This window comes from Piliocolobus tephrosceles, chromosome 2 (genome assembly GCF_002776525.5).
Source record: "Piliocolobus tephrosceles isolate RC106 chromosome 2, ASM277652v3, whole genome shotgun sequence".
Lineage (NCBI taxonomy): Eukaryota > Metazoa > Chordata > Mammalia > Primates > Cercopithecidae > Piliocolobus > Piliocolobus tephrosceles.
In genome coordinates this window covers 164,897,528-164,915,963 of record NC_045435.1, presented here as the reverse complement: position 1 = coordinate 164,915,963, position 18,436 = coordinate 164,897,528, and the positions used below count along the sequence as shown (strand labels likewise).

Sequence of the window (18,436 nt, the reverse complement as noted above, 5' to 3'; positions counted from 1 at the left end):
TTTATTTATTTATTTATTTATTTATTTATTTATTTATTTATTTATTTGAGGCAGAGTCTCACTCTGTCGCCCAGGCTGGAGTACAGTGGCATGATCTCGGCTCACTACAACCTCTGCCTCCCGGGTTCAAGTGATTCTCCTGCCTCAGCCTCCTGAGTAGCTGGGACTACAGGCACCATGCCCGGCTAATTGTATTTTTAGTCTCTACGGGGTTTCACCGTGTTAGCCAGGATAGTCTCGATCTCCTGACCTCGTGATCCACCTGCCTCAGCCTCCCAAAGTGCTGGGATTACAGGCGTGAGCCACTGTGCCCAGCCTATAACCCAGATTTAAATGGCTATTACTGGGCCGGGCGCGGTGGCTCAAGCCTGTAATCCCAGCACTTTGGGAGGCCGAGACGGGCGGATCACGAGGTCAGGAGATCGAGACCATCCTGGCTAACACGGTGAAACCCCGTCTCTACTAAAAATACAAAAAACTAGCCGGGCGAGGTGGCGGGCGCCTGTAGTCCCAGCTACTCCGGAGGCTGAGGCAGGAGAATGGCGGGAACCCGGGAGGCGGAGCTTGCAGTGAGCTGAGATCTGGCCACTGCACTCCAGCCTGGGCAACAGAGCTAGACTCCGTCTCAAAAAAAAAAAAAATGGCTATTACTGAAATTTCTCCTCAGGCTAGTCACCAGTTTAGAATTAGTAATAGGCATTACTAATAGTAATAGCATGTTCTGGAATTGATACTTAGCAACTATTGTTGGTGCCATTTGTGGTTACACAAACTTGTGGTGGCTGAGAAAGGACAGGAGAGGAGATGTTTCCTGGATGAGAGGAGAAAGCAATTTATTCAGTGTGCATTAGTCAGTACCTGGTCATTTTATTGAGCTAGTGCTAGTCTATGTATTATAATACCTTAAACTCAATATGTTTAAAATGCAGTTTATTGTCTAATACTCAATACCTGTTTCTCCTCTCACGTTTCCTAGTTTTCTGAACAAGACTTTATTCCATCCTCCCATCGAAAGCAGAAATCTGGACATCATCTTAAATTCCTTCTGCAACCTTACTTTTCACATCCAGCTGGAGACTAAATCTTTGTTTTCAACCTTAGAAATATCTCTTGAATCCTCTCCATCTTATTTATTTCCACTGCTTTAATTTATGACTTTATTATTTACATCCTCTAACAATGTTAACAACCTTTTTAGGATCTCACCATTTATTGCAGTTTCTGATCTTTCTAAAATCTACATCGAATCATGTTGCTCCTTCAAAAAGATTAAATCCTACAAAGTATTCTTCATACCTTTAGGATTAAGCCTGAACTCTAGGAACTACACAAATCCCTTTCTGATCAAGTCCTGGCCTACTTCCTCAGTGTCATTCATCACCATCTCAAAAACCCTTTAAACTTCAGCTAAAATCAGACTATGTGCTTTTCTTCCAATTAAAATTATTATTCCATCTACCTAGAATGTCTTTCACTAAATTCTCTGCCAAGAAGATTTCTACTCATTCTTGAAAACCTAATTCAAATTTTCTTCGTTGATAACTTTTCCTGACTGCTGTTCTCCTCCATTTTCCTATATTCTTCAGGTAGGTTTAAGGGACTCTCTTCTCTATCCTGTATAATGCCGATGTATATTCCTCTGTTGTAGCACTTAGCAAATATGCTGTTATTTCACATAGTTTCTTTCCTCACGTGACTATGCACTTTTTTATGCCAGGGATTTTAATTTGTTCATGATTGTCTTCAGTTCCCTGAACTTTGATTATAGTCCTTTCTTGATATCCATGGGGAGATTGGTCCCAGGATTCTCCATGGATAACAAAATCTCTGGATACTCAAGTCCTTTATATAAAGTGGCATACACAGTATTTGCATATAACAAATACTCCTCTTTGCATATAACAAAGACATCCTCTTGTGTACTTCTCTAGGTTACTTATAATACCTAATACAGTACAAATGCTTTGTAAACAGTTATTATACTTGTATTGCTTATTCATATTATTTTTAATTTTTTGTTCATAATATTTCTTTTTTTTTTTTTATGTTTTATGTTTTGAGAGAGACAGAGTCTTGCTCTGTTGCCCAGGCTGGAGTGCAGTGGCATGATCATAGCTCACTGATGCCTTGGACTCCTGGCCTCAAGCAATTGTCCCACCTCAGCCTGTGCTTTGTAGCAAAGGCTATAAGCATAAGCCATCATGCCTAGCTTTCTTTTTTTTTTTTTTAAGAGACAGAATCTTGCTCTGTCAACCAGGCTGGAGTGCAGTGGTGCATCATAGCTCACTGTAACTGCAAATTCCTGCGCTCAAGTGATCCTTCCCCCTCAGCCTCCCGAGTAACTAGAACTATAGGCATGAGCCACCACACCTGGCTAATTTTTAAATTTTTTGTAGAGACAGGATCTTGCTCTGTTGCCTGGGCTAGTGTCAAACTCCTGGCCCCAAGCAATTCCCCTGCCTTGGCATCCAAAAGCACTGGAATTGCATACGTGAGCCACTGTGCCCAGCCATTCCTAATATTTTCTATCCACTGTTGGTTGAATCCACTGATGTGGAACCTATGGATACAGACAGCCAACTGCAGTTATAAAATTAATTAGTAAATGAATGAATAAGATGAAATGAAGCAATGTTTCAGTTTTAGAATTTTACTTTAGTAAGAGGCAAACAAAAGATAAACATGAAATTACACTTGGATTTGTACAAAAACATACTTAATGAACTAATACTTTTGCAGAAAGTAGAAATATGTTTTTAAATTAAAAGGCTTATTGTTGCCTTTTTTCTTTTAGGGTGATGTTCACCAGGCACTAATTGTTCTTCAAAAAGGTGTTGAATTATGTTTTCCTGAAAATGAAACCCCACCAGAGGGTAAGAACATGTTAATCCATGGTCGAGCTATGCTACTAGTGGGCCGATTTATGGAAGAAACAGCCAACTTTGAAAGCAATGCAATTATGAAAAAATATAAGGCAAGTATATGTATAATGCAATTGCAGTTAACTCTTTGTTGACTGGGTAAAATGACTTAAGTCTATATGGAAAAGGATATGTATAAAAATAACCAGGAAAATTTTTTGACTTTTCGGTGAGTATATAACATAAGTAATTGGAATTATCACAAAATAAATATACTCATGAAACTGCCACCAAGTCAAGAAATAGAATATTATTTGAGCTCTATAACCCCACTCCCCTTTACCCAGTAATCACTATTCCCATCTGTCTCAAAGTTAACTACATCCTAGCCTGAAAATTTTTGAGCAAAACCAATTTATAACTTCTTGACTAGGTAATAAACTTTATATAGATGGTATTGTAAGAGATATACCTCTCAGTAATCCATGGGTCAATGAAAACTTCCAGTGGAAATTTAAAAGTACTTTGAACTGAATGATAATAATAATGGCATCTGAAATCCTGTGCAGCTAAAGCCATTCTTAAAAGGGATTTAAATTTTTATTTGCATATATTTGACGAAAATAAAGGTTCAGAATTAATGAGCTAAGTATCTATTCCAACGGGTTAGAAAAGGAACTAAAAAAGTAGGGGGAGGAAAAAAAAGTAGAAGAAAGGAAATAATAAAGCAAAGAGCAGGTGGCTGGAATTTGTGGGACAGATAACTGAGAGAAAAATGTTAAACAGAGTAGTTCCTATCTGCATAGGAATTGTGTTGGCTGAATACCAGCCTGTGCATGAATAATCCAGAATTCTATGAGGCCAAGCTAGGAATAACAGACTTGCTGGGGAAACAACAAACATGCAGAGGCTATAAGAACAATTTCCAGAGCTCACACGGGATTGAGATTCGTTCAGATGACAGGATTGAGAGTTATTCAGTCCGCCAGCCAGATTGAGAGGCCTCATTGCATAATATGGAGCATTCAGTAAAGACCTTAAAAGAGCCACAGTTTAGAAGTAGGACTAAATTAGTCCTAGGCTAAAAACTACTCTATATCCATACTAGAAAGGCAGTAAAACAAGCTTTAAGAGGATTACACTGATTTTCAAGTAACCTTACTGCCTGCCGTATCAAAGTCTAACGCTCTTTAAAGCAAGACAACAAAATCTAAAACTTGACAACATAAAAATATATCCAGCATCCATTAAAAAATTACTATGTGAATGAAGAAGCAAGAATATTTGAGCCATACATAGGAAGAAAATAAATCAATAGAAATAGTTCTAGAAATGACAGAGATGATGAAATTTATAGATAAATATGTAAAAACAGCTATTGTATATAGACTCCATAAATTTAAGAACATAAACAAAAATAAGAGGATGAAGAGAAGAGAGAGGAATCAGAAATACAAGAAAGACCTAAATGGGACCAAGAGCCAAAGCAAATGGCACAGACAGTGCTAATCTTTAGATCCAGGAAGTGTTGCGTTCTGATGAAGATAAATAGGAGTCCAGCTCCTGTTCATTGGTTACAAGAAGATGTCATGCCACCTAAGAAACTAACCTTGATTTGCATTAAAAACTGTATTATCCTAAAGGGCAGTGATAATGAGGCAGGTTCTGAAACCATACTTGTAAATTTCACCTTTCCAGTTGGAGAGATCTTCTGAATTTATTCTAGTATGTAAGGCACAACAACTTACATACCAAGCCTTTGTGAGAGGCACACAAAAACTCACCAGTACTTAACAGCAGAATTTGATAGTGGATATTCCAGTTCTTCCATCTCTGTCTGGTACTAAAGTCAGGGTTAGGGAAGAGAGATGTCGTCAGACTACCAACTTTTCAGGTTCTGTTTCCTCTGCGTACACCCCTAAATTTCCTATCATAAGGACCTGAGTAGCCTCCTCTCTTGTTCTGGTTGCCTATACATGATGTAGACAGAAATGAGTAGAGAAAAGAATAGAGGGTGACTACTGTAGAATGGCATGAAGATCCAAGGGACCACATATTGCATGATTCCACTTACATGAAATGGCTAGAATAAGCAAATACATAGAGACAGAAGGTAGATTAATGGGTACTAGAGACTGAGGTTGGGGCTGGGAAGCGACTGCTAATTGGTACAATTTTTTTTTTTTAAGTGATGAAAATGTTCTGGAATTTGATAGTGGTGATGGTTACACAACTCTGTAAATATACTAAAAACAACTTTAAAATTGTGAACTTTATGTTATAACCCAATAGAGCTGTCATTTAAAAATATTACCCAAATGGCAATCTTTAAATAAAAAAAGAAGTAAAAGATACAAGGACAAGGAAAAAAATATAGGAAATTTAGTAATTGCAGATGATATGAATACATATGTAGAAAATTCTAAATATTATAAACTATTCAAAATATTGAGTGAGTTAAACAAGATTGCCTGATAATTTTACTTCTATATGACAACCAATAAAGAATTTAAAATATACCATTTACAAGCAAAAAGTGCTTGAACAGTTGGATATCTGTATGAGGAAAAAAATGTTCTTCAACCTCTACCTTATACCATAGACAAAATTGCTTCAAAAAGAGTGGATTAGAGATCTAAACTGAAAAGCTAAAATTATAAACTTCTAGATGAAAAAATAGAAGAAAATCTTTACAACCTTAGGGTAGGCAAAGGTTTTCTTAGATCACACAAAGCATTAAGCATTAAAAAATCCTGATAAATTAGATTTTCATCAAAGTTAAAACCTTTTCTAAGAAAGACAGTTAAGAAAATGAAAAGGTAAGCCATAGACTTGGAGAAAATACTTGGCAGTACCTATATTACAGAGGATTTGTAGCTAAATTATAGAGAACCCTACAACTTAGTAAGACAATTTAAAGATCTGTGAGGCCAGGCACAGTGGCTCAGGCCTGTAATCCTGGTGCTTTGGGAGGCCGAGGCCTGAGGATTGCTTGAAGCTAGGAGTTCAAGACCAGCCTGGGCAATATAGTGAGAACCTGTCTCTACAAAAATAAAAATTAGCCGGGTATTGCGACGGATGCCTATAGTCTTAGCTATTCAGGAGGCTAAAGCAGGAGGATCACTTGAGCCTAGGTATTTGAGGTTACAGTTAGCTATGATGACACCACTGCATTCCAGCCTGAGTTAGAGTAAAACTTTGTCTATTAAAAAAAGAAATAAAGATCTGCAAAAGTATTGGAAAGACACTTCATAAAGAATACATGCAAATGGCCAAAAACCAAACGAAAAGACGCTTAGCATCATTAGTCATTAGGAAGATGCAAATTAAAACCACAATGAAATAACACATCATACACTAAAATGGCTGAAGTCTAAAAGACTAGCAATACCTATTAATGCAAAAATGCATCTGGTGGGACTATACAAAGTTAAATCTACCATATTCCATTCCATTCTTAGATGTTTATCCAACAGAAACAATTACATATGTCAATAAAAAGACTTGTACATAAATGTTTATAGTAGCTTTAGTCACAAAAACTGGAAATAGACCAGCTGGCCATCCAGAGAAGAATGGGTAAACAAACTGTGGCACAGTTATATAATGGAATACTACCCTACAACAAGAAGAAATGAACTACTGGTACATGCAACAAGGTGGATTAATGTCATAGATATGCTGAATGAAAGAAGAGGGACATAACAGACTACGTGCTTATATGATTTCATTTATGTGACATTTTAGAACAGGTACAACTAATGTATATGAATAGAAATATCAGTAGTTGCCTGGGTAGTTGGCAGGAGAGTGATGGCAAGGATGGGGGCCCATAAGAACTTTCAAGAGAGTTAGGAATGTTCATTTTCTTGACTGGAATGATGGTTCCATGGGTGTATATATGTCAAAAGTTACCAATTTGTACTTAATGTGTAAATTTTATTGTATGAAAGTTCTGTTTTAAGAAAATTGATTTAAAATTTTATTTTATTTTATTTTTGAGACAGGGTCTTGGTCTGTCAACCCAGGCTGGAGTATAGTGGCATGGTTACGGCTCACTGCAGCCTCAACCTCCTGGGCTCAAGTGATCCTCCCACTTCAACCTCTCAAGTAGCTGGGATTACAGGCATATGCCACCACACCAAGCTAATTTTTTATTTTGTGGGGACAGGGTCTTGCTGTTCTGCCAAGGCTGGTCTCAAACTCCCTGCCTCAACTGATCCTCCCATCTCTGCCTCCCAAAGTGCTGGGATTATAGTTGTGAGCCACCATGCATGCCCAGCCTAAAATTTTTAAAGATATCATTTAGGATAGCAATAAAAATAATGAAATGCCTAAGATTAAATTGCACACAAGACCTCTCCACAAAATAAAAATTAAAACATTAAAATTGAGGGAAGTGAAAAAGACCTAAATAAATTGGTAGCTAGAATACATGTATGAATGGGAAGACTCAATAATATAATTATTTCTCTACAAATTGACCTAGAGGTTTAATGCAGTACTCATCAAATGCTAACAGGTAATTGAAAATTAGAATTTAAAATTTCTGTGGAAACATAAAGTCCAAGAATAACCAAGAAGCTTTTCTGTCACCTTTAATTTTTTCAGTTTTATTTTGAAATAATCTGTGACTTTTAAAAAGTTGGTAGTATAGAGAATTTCCATATCTACCCTTTACCATGTTTCCCCTAATTTTAATATTTTACACTACTGTAGTATCAGAAGTGGGAAATTAACATTGATAAACAGTACTGTTAACTATCTGTAGACCACATTTCACCAGTTTTCCCAATAGTGTCCTTTTTCTGTCTAGAATTGAGGATTCCATATAACATTAGTTGTCATATCTCCTAGTGACCTCCAATCTATCTGAGATGCTCTTTACTATATTGTGTGAGGTCAGGTGCAGGGAGAAAATAGTTGGCCCAATCAAAAGAAGTTATTGGGGAGAGTTTAATGAAAAACTAAATTAAGGGAAATTAACAAAGGATGGTGAAAGTACCCCATGGCTAGCAACAACAGAGAGTTGTTGCTAACTCTAGACCTGAAGGAGTAAAAGGATAGAGCATTTACTGGAACCTGTAAAGGGAGCTAAATTTGTAGGAAAGGACCATTGGACCAGAACTTAACCTTAGGGAAAGAAACGCAACCACTGTCAACTGTAGCCCAGCAGGAAGGAAACCAGCAGGTATAAAGACCTTAACCTCACTCTCCTCCTCACCCTCTAATCTGTTCCTACCTTCCATTGATTGAACTTCAAAGGAAGCCAGTGGGCAAACAGGCCCATTAACATAAATCATCAATTTCAATTTCCTGGGGCATTGAGCAGAGTAGAAAAGGCTAAACTTGGCAAGTGTATCTATCTGGAGGGGCAAACTGTGAATAACCAAAATAGTCTTTTCAATAAATGTTGTATCACTTGGGTATTTTACAGGAAAACAAAAAATCAAACTTGATCCCTTCTTCCCACTATAAACAAAAGTAAACGAGGTAGATTGTTAATCTAGGTCAGGACTTCTTAAACATAGCAAAAACACCATAATATAAACAATAACTTCTCTTTATCAGAAGATACCATTGTGAGTTAGAGGCAAGCTGCAGATTAGAAGTTCTTTGCAATACATTAGAGGTTCGTATCTGGAATATGACCCAGCATGTCCCCATAGGATATATACAAGAATGTTTATAACATTATTATTTGTCGATTTTATTTTGGAAGTAATCCAAATGGCAATCAATTATAGAGTGGATAAATATGTTGTAGCATATTCTTATAATGGAATACTATATAGTAAACCAAATTTATGTGCAATAACTTGGATTGATATCACAAATGTAATGTTGAATGAAATAAGCCAGATAAAAAATAATACATGTAGGGCCGGGCGTGGTGGCTCATGCCTGTAATCCCAGCACTTTGGGAGGCTGAGGCGGGCAGATTGCTTGAGCTGAGTTCAAGACCAGCCTAGGAGACATAGCAAAACTCCATCTCTACAAAAAATACAAAAATTAGCTGGATGTGGTGGTGTATGCCTGTAGTCCCAGCTGCTCCGTAGGCTGAGGAGGGAGGATGGCCTTGAGACTAGGAGTCGTGGCTGCAGGGAGTCATGAGCATGCCACTGCACTCCAGCCAGGACAACAGAGCAAAACCCTGTCTCTAATAATAATATATACATTTTTGGAGACAGAGTTCTCACTCTGTCACTCAGGCTGGGGTGCAGTGGCACGATCTCGGCACACTGCAAGCTCCACCTCCCAGGTTCATGCCATTCTCCTGCCTCCGCCTCCCAAGTAGCTGGGACGACAGGCGCCCACCACCACGCCCAGCTAATTTTTTTTTTTTTTATTTTTAGTAGAGATGGAGTTTCACTGTGTTAGCCAGGATGGTCTGTATCTCCTGACCTCGTGATCCGCCCACCTCGCCTCCCAAAGTGCTGGGATTACAACCATAAGCCACCATGCCCAACCAATAATAATTATTATAGTATGATTCCATTTATATAAAAGTTCAAAAACAGGCAAAACAAAACTGGAGTTCTTGTATGAGGCTGATCAATTTGTGATCATTGATCAAGTTGTGTACATAAGATTCGTGTATGTTTCTGTATATAAACTTTATTTTTCAAAATAAAACTTAAAAATCTTAACTAAAAAGGGAGAGAGTGAGGAGAGGGATGGAGGAAGGAGCTTTTATGTAAAGGTAATTACTTTGTGATAATTGATCAAGCTGTAAATTTGAGATTTGTGTATTTTTTAGTATATGAATTTTACTTTTTAAAATAAATATTTAAAATCTAAGCTGAAACGAGAGAGGGAGGAGGAAGGAAGTTAGGGAAGGAGGAAGAAAGGAAAGCAGGAAGACAGATAGGAAGGAAGAAAGGAAGGAAAGACTAGATTGACTAATATGTTTTTCTGGCAGCCCTTACCCTGTGTGGCTGGTTAGGTACATGAACCTAGCATGTACCACACATCTAATCATGTCATTCTGTCCTCTATTCCCAGGCAGGTTTGTGTCTGTAGAGTCTCAAGATTAGAGTCAGTAGAAACTCAAGATCTCACTTAAGATTTCTGGTCTAAACTATGTTCTCAAACTTCTTTAGATGAAAAGTGGAGCTTCAATTAAAAAAAAAAAAAACCTGTTAGTGATCCTGTGTGTTTCCCATCATGTATAATGTCATATTAAAAATTAATAAACCACACAAAAATTTAAGGCAGGAACAGCAAGAAGAAATGACAAAGGAGACTAAGTGAGAGTGACCAGAAAGAGAGGAAAAAACTTGGAAGATGGTGGCCTCACAGAAGTCAAGGGATGAAAGCATTTGAAATATGTGACTTGGACACCAGAAACATATTGAAGAGAGTTCAAATGAGATCAGAATTGTAAAATATCTCTTGGATTTGAGGAGCTCCTTAATGGAGTGAAGCTGAAAAGACATAGTTTTAGGAATCAATGTGAGGTAGAGAATTATTTTTAGAAGCCTGCTTCTGAAGGAGTTGAGAGAAAGGGCAATAACTTGTAAGAGATCTTGGAGAAAAATAAGATACGTGATTTTAATTTTGCCATAATTTTTATGCTTTTTAAAGTCCTACCCTCTTTAGAGACTTGATATTACTTCTGCTTTGAGGATTTTTAAAAATGCCTTTCATGATACATGTGTATATATACACACACACATATTTATGTATAAAAAAACTTTAACCCATCCAGACACTACTTTTATGTATCTTTTAAAGTGGTAACATAAATGGAGTTTTCTTCTCCTAAGTTGCGAATTTTTCCAACACTATTTCATGTTGGGCAGTGGACAACCCATCAGAACCAATCAGCCCTCCTGAGAAAACCTTTATAAGAAGGTAGCTATTCCTTATCCACATCAAAGATTGAGTCTGCTTTTGACTTTGCTCCGCCTAGATAAAGGTCACATACTTTGATCCGTAATCATCTATTCATATTTTACTTCCCAGCATAGCGTGGGATTTCCTTAGGTGAGTATCCTGTGTTCTTTTTTACAGGATGTGACCGCGTGCCTGCCAGAATGGGAGGATGGGCATTTTTATCTTGCCAAGTACTATGACAAATTGATGCCCATGGTCACAGATAACAAAATGGAAAAGCAAGGTGATCTCATCCGGTATATAGTTCTTCATTTTGGCAGGTGAGTATGAGAACTGCATGTTTGCAGATTAAATATGAAAGGATGACTATTAATATTGAAACTATTATCACGTCTTAGCATATTCTAGGTATTTTCTGGCTTATGACTGATTCAGTGTATCACCTTAGATAAGATGTAAATTTTTCCTTTATGCAACTTTTTTCTTCACTTTAAAAACTAACTTTTTAAATGAAAAAAGTGATATAGGCATGTGTTTTGGAAACTCTCTCTAACCATGTTATTCCTCTGCTCTCACACTGACACAGCAATCATCAACACAGTGGAAGACTTATGTGACCAAATATATGGAGTTTTTTCCCCATACATCAAGCGGTGGACACCAGCTTGATGTCCTCCAATTCTGTTCTGACACTCTGTATCTGGAGACAGTGTCATACCTCAAAGGTTGAGGGCTTGGTGACACAAGACCATCTCCTCCTTCCCCTAGTTGCAAGTCTGGGCCTCTGGAACTTCTGACCAACTGGCTTCAAGTTGGGGTTCTCACAGCCTCCTCTTGGGTTCAATAAATTTGCTAGAGTGGCTCACAGAACTCAGGGAAACATGTTTACTGGTTTATTAAGAAAGATATTTTAAGGATGCAAATAAACAGCCCGATGAAGAGATAGATAAGGTAACGTCTGGAGGGGTCTGGCACAGGAACTTCTGTCTCCATGGAGATGGGGTGTGCCATCCTCCTGGCACGTGGAAGAGGTCTTCGTCACCCTCCTGTTAGCCTCCATGTGTTCAACTCTCTGGAGGCTCTCCAAACTCTGTCCGGTGGGGTTTTTAGTGGAGTCTTTATTACATGGGCATGATTGACAGCCATGTGGAAATGTGAGTGGACAAACAGCTCATAATGTAAACCCAGCAAGGTCTGTCTGTTCAGACTTTTCTTGGCCTTTTCTATGTAGCATTCCTTCCTCTAGGGTGTGGGGCAGGATCCTCTCTGGGATGAGAATTTTTTGACGCACAGTCAGATTAGAATCCTGCTTTGGGCAGGTGAGTGAAGGACAGGAGAAGCTCATAGAGAGAGATTCTGTTTCCTGAGGTCTAAAGTGCCCTGACATAACAAGGAATTAGGAGCCAGTAACTGTGAACTAAAACCAATGTACATATTATAATACTACAGCATGGATTTTTTAAAAATTCAACAGCACCAAATTAAGTATCCTTCCCATTCCAGACCCTCATCCCCTGAGTCCCCAATCGTAGAATTCCAGAAGACCCTAAATGTCGTATTTCGTGGCTATATATATATATATTATTATTTTATTTTATTTTATTTTAAGACAGAGTCTTTCTCTGTCACCCAGGCTGGAGTGCAGTGGCACGATCTCAGCTCACTGCAACCTCTGCTTCCCAGGTTCAAGCGATTCTGGTTCACCCTCCTAAGTAGCTGGGATTACAGGCGCATGCCACCACACCCGGTTAATTTTTGGATTTTTAATAGAGACAGTGTTTCACCACGTTGGTCAGGCTGATCTCGAACTCCTGACCTCATGATCTGCCCGCCACAGCCTCCCAAAGTGCTGGGATTATGAGTGTGAGCCACCCCACTCAGCCTTCTTGATTATTTTTAATTGCAGTGGAATACTTCCTTCTAGCCCATTCCAATAAGAAGTAGTATAATATATATATATGAAAATGACTTTGACATTAGACTTGTAGAAAGTACTTATTCTTAAACTAGTTAATGGATGAAATAAAACTTTTAATTTCATATATCAGTGTATTATAGTCAAGTAGTATAATCTCAGGCCTACTGTTTATATTTTTATAAATTATTAATTACTAAGAAATAATATCATTCCATACATTCTCCTTATCATACTCATATACCATTGCTTTACATGGAAGGATATCTTCAGATCAATAAATCTGTTAAAATTGCCTATTATGAGGTACTATGACTTCTCAGTTAAATATTTTCAGGAATTAAAGCAATATCTGTAGCCAGGGGTGGTGGTGTGTGCCTGTAGTCCTAGCTACTTTGGAGGTTGAGGTGGGAGGATTACCTGAATCTGGGAGGTCAAGGCTGTAGTGAGCTGTGACTGCACCACTGCACAGCAGCCTGGATAACAGAGCAAGACCCTATCTCAAAAAAAAAAAAAAAAAGAAAAAAAAGAAGAAAGAGGAGGGCATATGTTCTCGGGATCTCCTGAGGGCTGTGTCACAGGGGAAAAAAAATGGAAAAAAAAAAGCAATATTGGTTCATCATTGATGGTATTAGGGTAACAAAATAACTGAAGATACCCTGTCATTTTTTTAATTGACAGAGTATCGCTCTGTCACTGAGGCAGGAGTGCAGTCACACAAAGCTAACTATGACCTTGAACTCTGGGCTCAAGTGATCCTCCTACCTCAGCCTCCTGAGTTGTTAGGACGATAGGCACATGCCACCATGCCCAACTATGTTTTTAAATAATTTTTTTGTAGAGACAGGGTCTCACTGTGTTGCCCAGGCTGATCTTGAGCTCCTGGCCTCAAGCAATCTTCCCCACCTCAGCCTCCCAAAGCACTGAGATTACAGATGTGAGCCATCACTCTTGGCCCAGTTCTTTTGAACAATGAGTGATAGCTTCTTTTGTTTGCTCGTTAGTCTTAGTATATGTCATGTGCCTTGGGATATAGAATTTACTTAACACATTTCTTTTAAAACAAGTAGTTATATAAAGTCCTCTATATGCATAAAACTGTTATGTATAATGAGTATTTTTAAAGTACCCTTCAGGAATGTAAGTACATTTCAAAACCTGTTTCTATCCATAGTAGTTAAAATAAAATATTTGTATGCTTAAGGGAGTAAACTTAGCTATTGAGACATATTTATCCCCTGACTGAATAATTGTGTCATTACTGATTAAAATATTAATATTTGCCCTTAAGAATCTGCAATCCAATTAGGTATAGAAACCTTAAGTACATAAAACATTTAAATAATGGTTCATAATAGAATGTGTGATTAGATCTCAAAATAGGCTGGGCTCAGTGGCTCATGTCTGTAATCTCAGAATTTTGGGAGGCCAAGGCAGGCAGATTGCTTGAGCGCAGGAGTTCAAAATTAGCCAGAGCAACATGGTAAGACCCCGTCTTTACCAAAAAAATACAAAAATTAGCCAGGCAAGGTGGTGCACGCCTGTGGTCCCAGCTACAAGGGAAGCTGAGCCAAGGGGGTTGCTTGAGCCCAGGAGGTAGAGATTGCAGTGAGCTATGATCATGCCGCTGCACTCCAGCCTGGGTGACAGAGAAAGCGTCTGTCTCAAAAACAAAAAACAAAAAAAAAAAATCAAAATAAATGTAGTAAATATCAGATATGGCTGGGCACGTTGATTAATTCCTGTAATCCCAGAATTTTGGGATGCTGAAATGGAAGGATTGCTTGAGCCCAGGAGTTCAAGAAAAGCCTGGGGAACATGGCAAGACCTCATCTCTACAAAAAAATAAATAAATTAGCCAGGCATAGGCTGTACAACCATGGTCCCAGCTATGTGAAAGGCTATGTTAGCCAGATACCAAAAGTGAACCAAAGAGGTCCAGAAGTCATGGAGGTCAAAAGTCAAGCCACAAGCCACTGGCTTTATGATTTCAAAAGTGTATTTCTTTGCATTGAATTGCTGCAAAAGTCTGGTAGGCCTCATGAAGAAGGTATACTAGTAATTCAAATTCAACAGCACATTAAAAGGATCATTCACCATGATCAAGTGGAATTTATTCCAGGATGCAAGGATGGTTCAACGTATCCAAATATATGTATTTGATATACAGCATTAATAGAATGAAGGACAAAAACCATATGATCATGTCATCTCAATAGATGCAGAGAAAGCACTTGACAAAATTCAACATGCTTTTATGACTAAAAAACTTCAAAAAATTATGTATAGGAGGAATGTACCTCAACACAGTAAAGACCATGTATGGTAACCCCAAAGATAACATCATACTCAGTGGTGAAAAGTTCAAAACTTTTCCTCTAAGGTTAAGGCAAAAATGCCCACGCTTGCCACTTATATTCAATGTAGTACCAGGAATCCTAGCCATAGCAATTAGACAAGAGAGAGAAATAAAAGGCATCCAAATTGGAAAAGAAGTCATCAACTTTTTTCTGTTTGCAGACAACATGACCTTATATACTGAAACCCTAACACTCCAATAAAAAACTATTAGAACAAATAAGTGAATTCAATAAAGTTGCAGGATATAAAGGCAACATACAAAAGTAAGTAGCATTTCTATACACTGACAACAGACTACTTGCAGATAAATTAAGAAGACAATCTCATTTACAGTAACTACAAAAAATAAAATACTTAGGAATAAATATAAGGAGGCAAAAGACCTATACAATGAAAACTATAAAACATTGATGAAAAGAAATTGAAGAAGACATAAACAAATGGAAAGATATCCTGTGTTTATGGATTGGAAGAATTAATATTAAAATGTTCATACTGCCCAAAGTGATCTACAGATTCAATGTAGTTTCTATCAAAATTCCAATAGCTTTTTCTTTCTTTCTTTTTGTTTTGTTTTGTTTTGTTTTGTTTTGTTTTGTTTTGTTTAAAAATTCTGGCTGGGTATGGTGGCTTGCACCTGTAATCCCAGCACTTTGGGAAGCTGAAGCGGGTGGATCACTTGAGGTCAGGAGTTTGAGACCAGCCTGGCCAACATGGTGAAACCTGGTCTCTACTAAAAATACAAAAATTAACCGGATGTGGTGGTGTGCATCTGTAATCCCAGCTACTAGGGAGGCTGAGGCAGTAGAATTGCTTGAACCCAGGAGGCGGAGGTTACAGTGAACCGAGATCGTGCCTCTGCACTCCAGCCTGGGAGTCTCAAAAAAAAAAAAAAAAAAAAAATCCAATAACTTTTTTCACAGAAGTAGAAAAAAAATCTTAAAATTTGTATGGACCTAGAAAAGACCTCAGATAACCAAAGAAATCTTGAGTGAAAAGAACAAAGCTCGCCAAGCGTGGTGGCTCACACCTGTAATCGTAGCACTTTGGGAGGCCGAGGTGGAGTTCAAGCTCAGGAGTTCAAGACCAGCCTGAGCTCAGGAGTTCAAGACCAGCCTGGGCTGGTGACACAGTGAAACCCCGTCTCTACTAAAATACAGAAAATTAGCTGGGCATGGTGGCATGCACCTGTAATCCTAGCTACTCAGGAGGCTGAGGCAGAAGAATTTCTCTAGAACCCGGGAGGCGGAGGTTACAGTGAGCCAAGATTGTGCCATTGCACTCCAGCCTGGGGGACAGAGTGAGACTACATCTCTAAAAAAAAAAAAAAAAAAGAACAAAGCTGCAAAGCTGAAGGCATCACATTACCTGACTTCAAAATATATCACAAAGCTATAATAATCAAAACAGTATAATATTAGTATTAAAATGTCTACATAGACCAATGGAACAGAATAGAGAGCCCAGAAATGAATCCATGCATTTACAGTCAATTGATCTTTAACAAAGATGCCAAGAACCCACAATGAATGGGGAAAGGATAGTCTCTTCAATAAATGGTGTTGGGACAACTGGATGTCCACATGCAACAGAATGGAATTACACTCTTACCTTACACCATATACAAAAATCAACTCAAAATGGCTTAAAAACTTAAATGTAAGACCTGAAGCTGTAAAACTACTAGAAGAAAACATAGAGGAAAAGGTTCATGGCATTGGTTTGGGCAATAATTTTTTTGGGTATGAGCCAAAAAGCACAGCCAACAAAGCAAACATAGACAAATGGTATTATACAAACCAAAAGACTTCTGCATAGCCAAGGAAACAGTCAACAGAGTGAAAAGACAACTATAGAATGGGAGAATGTATTTGCAAACCACACATCTGATAGGGGGTTAATAGCCAAAATAGGTAAGGAACTCAAACAACTTAATAGTAAGAAAGCAAATCACCTGGCCAGGCACGGTGGCTCATGCATGTAATCCCGGCACTTTGGGAGGCTGAGGCAGATGGATCACTTGAGCCCAGGAGTTCAAGACCAGCCTGGGCAACATGGTGAAACCCCCATCTCTACAAAAGAATACAAAAATTATTCAGGTGTGGTGGCATGCACCTGTAGTCCCAGCTGCTCAGAAGGCTGAAACGGGGATCACTTGCGCCTAGGAGGTGGAGGTTGCAGTGAGCCAGGATCATACCACTGCACTCCAGCCCAGGCAACAGAGCCAGATCCTGTCTCAAAAAATAAAAATAAAAATAGAAGAAAGAAAACAAATTACCCAATTAAAAAAATGGGCAAAGAGTCTGAGCAGACATTGTTTAAAAGAAGACATAAAAGTGACCAACAGAGGTATATTAAAAAAGTTCAACATCATTAATCGTCAGATAAATTCAAATTAAAACCACAATGAGATATTACCTCACACTTGTTTGAATGGCTATCATATAAAAGACAAAAGATAACAAGCATTGGAGAGGATACGGGGAAAGGGAACCCTTATACACCGTTGGTGGGAAGGTAAATTAGTAGAGCCATTATGGAAAACAATATGGAGATTCCTTAAAAAATAAAAATAGAAATATCATATGCTCTAGCAATCCCACTATGGGGTATATATCTAAAGGAAGTTAAATCTATATGTTGAAGAGATATCTGCACTCCCATGTTCGTTGCAGCATCTTCACAACAGCCAAGCTGTGGAATCAAACTAAGTGTCCATCAACATGGGAATGAATAAAGAAAATGTGGCATATAGATGTATACTTACACACACACACACACACACACACACACACACAGACACAATAGAATACTATTCAGCCTTAAAAAAGAAGGAATCCTGTTATTTGTGAGAACATGGATGACCCTGGAGATTATTCTAAGTGAAATAAGCCCAGCACAGAAAGATTAATACTGAATTATCTTACTTATATGCAGAATCTAAAAATGTTAAACTCATAGAACTAGAGAGTAGAATGGTGATTACCAGGGGTTGGGGTAGTGAGGAGTTGGGGAGATGTTGGTCAAAGAACGTAAAACTTCAGTTAAAGAGTAGGAATAAGTTAAAGAGATCTACTCTACAACATGGTCACTATAGTTAACAAACGTTTTATATTGAAAATTGCTGAGAGAATAGATTTTATTCCACAACAAAATAAGTATGTGAAATAATTAGCATGTGCGAATTAGCTTGGTTTAGCTCTTCCACAATGTATACTTCAAAACATGTGCACAATAAATATACACAATTTTTATTTGTCAATTTAAATAAATAAATAAATGGTTAAAAACAGAAACATCATGTTGTGCACCTTTAAAAAAAACCCGCGGCCAGGTGCGATGGTGGCTCACACCTGTAATCCCACCACTTTGGGAGGCTGAGGCAGGCGGATCACAAGGTCAGGAGTTCAAGACCAGCCTGGCCAATATGGTGAAATCCCGTCTCTACTAAAAATAAAAA

At 38.1% G+C, this 18,436-nt stretch overlaps 1 protein-coding gene across 4 annotated transcripts in view; it reads left to right on the top strand.

The window, feature by feature from the left end:
• ATR (ATR serine/threonine kinase) overlaps nucleotides 1-18,436 on the top strand; it is a 125,186-nt gene that overhangs the window by 84,236 nt on the left and 22,514 nt on the right. For all 4 annotated transcript variants that reach the window (XM_023215343.2, XM_023215341.2, XM_023215339.2 and 1 more), the window contains 2 exons: nucleotides 2,795-2,974; nucleotides 10,878-11,020. In XM_023215343.2, the coding sequence (XP_023071111.2) occupies nucleotides 2,795-2,974; nucleotides 10,878-11,020 (323 nt within the window). The remainder of the gene's footprint in view (nucleotides 1-2,794; nucleotides 2,975-10,877; nucleotides 11,021-18,436) is intronic.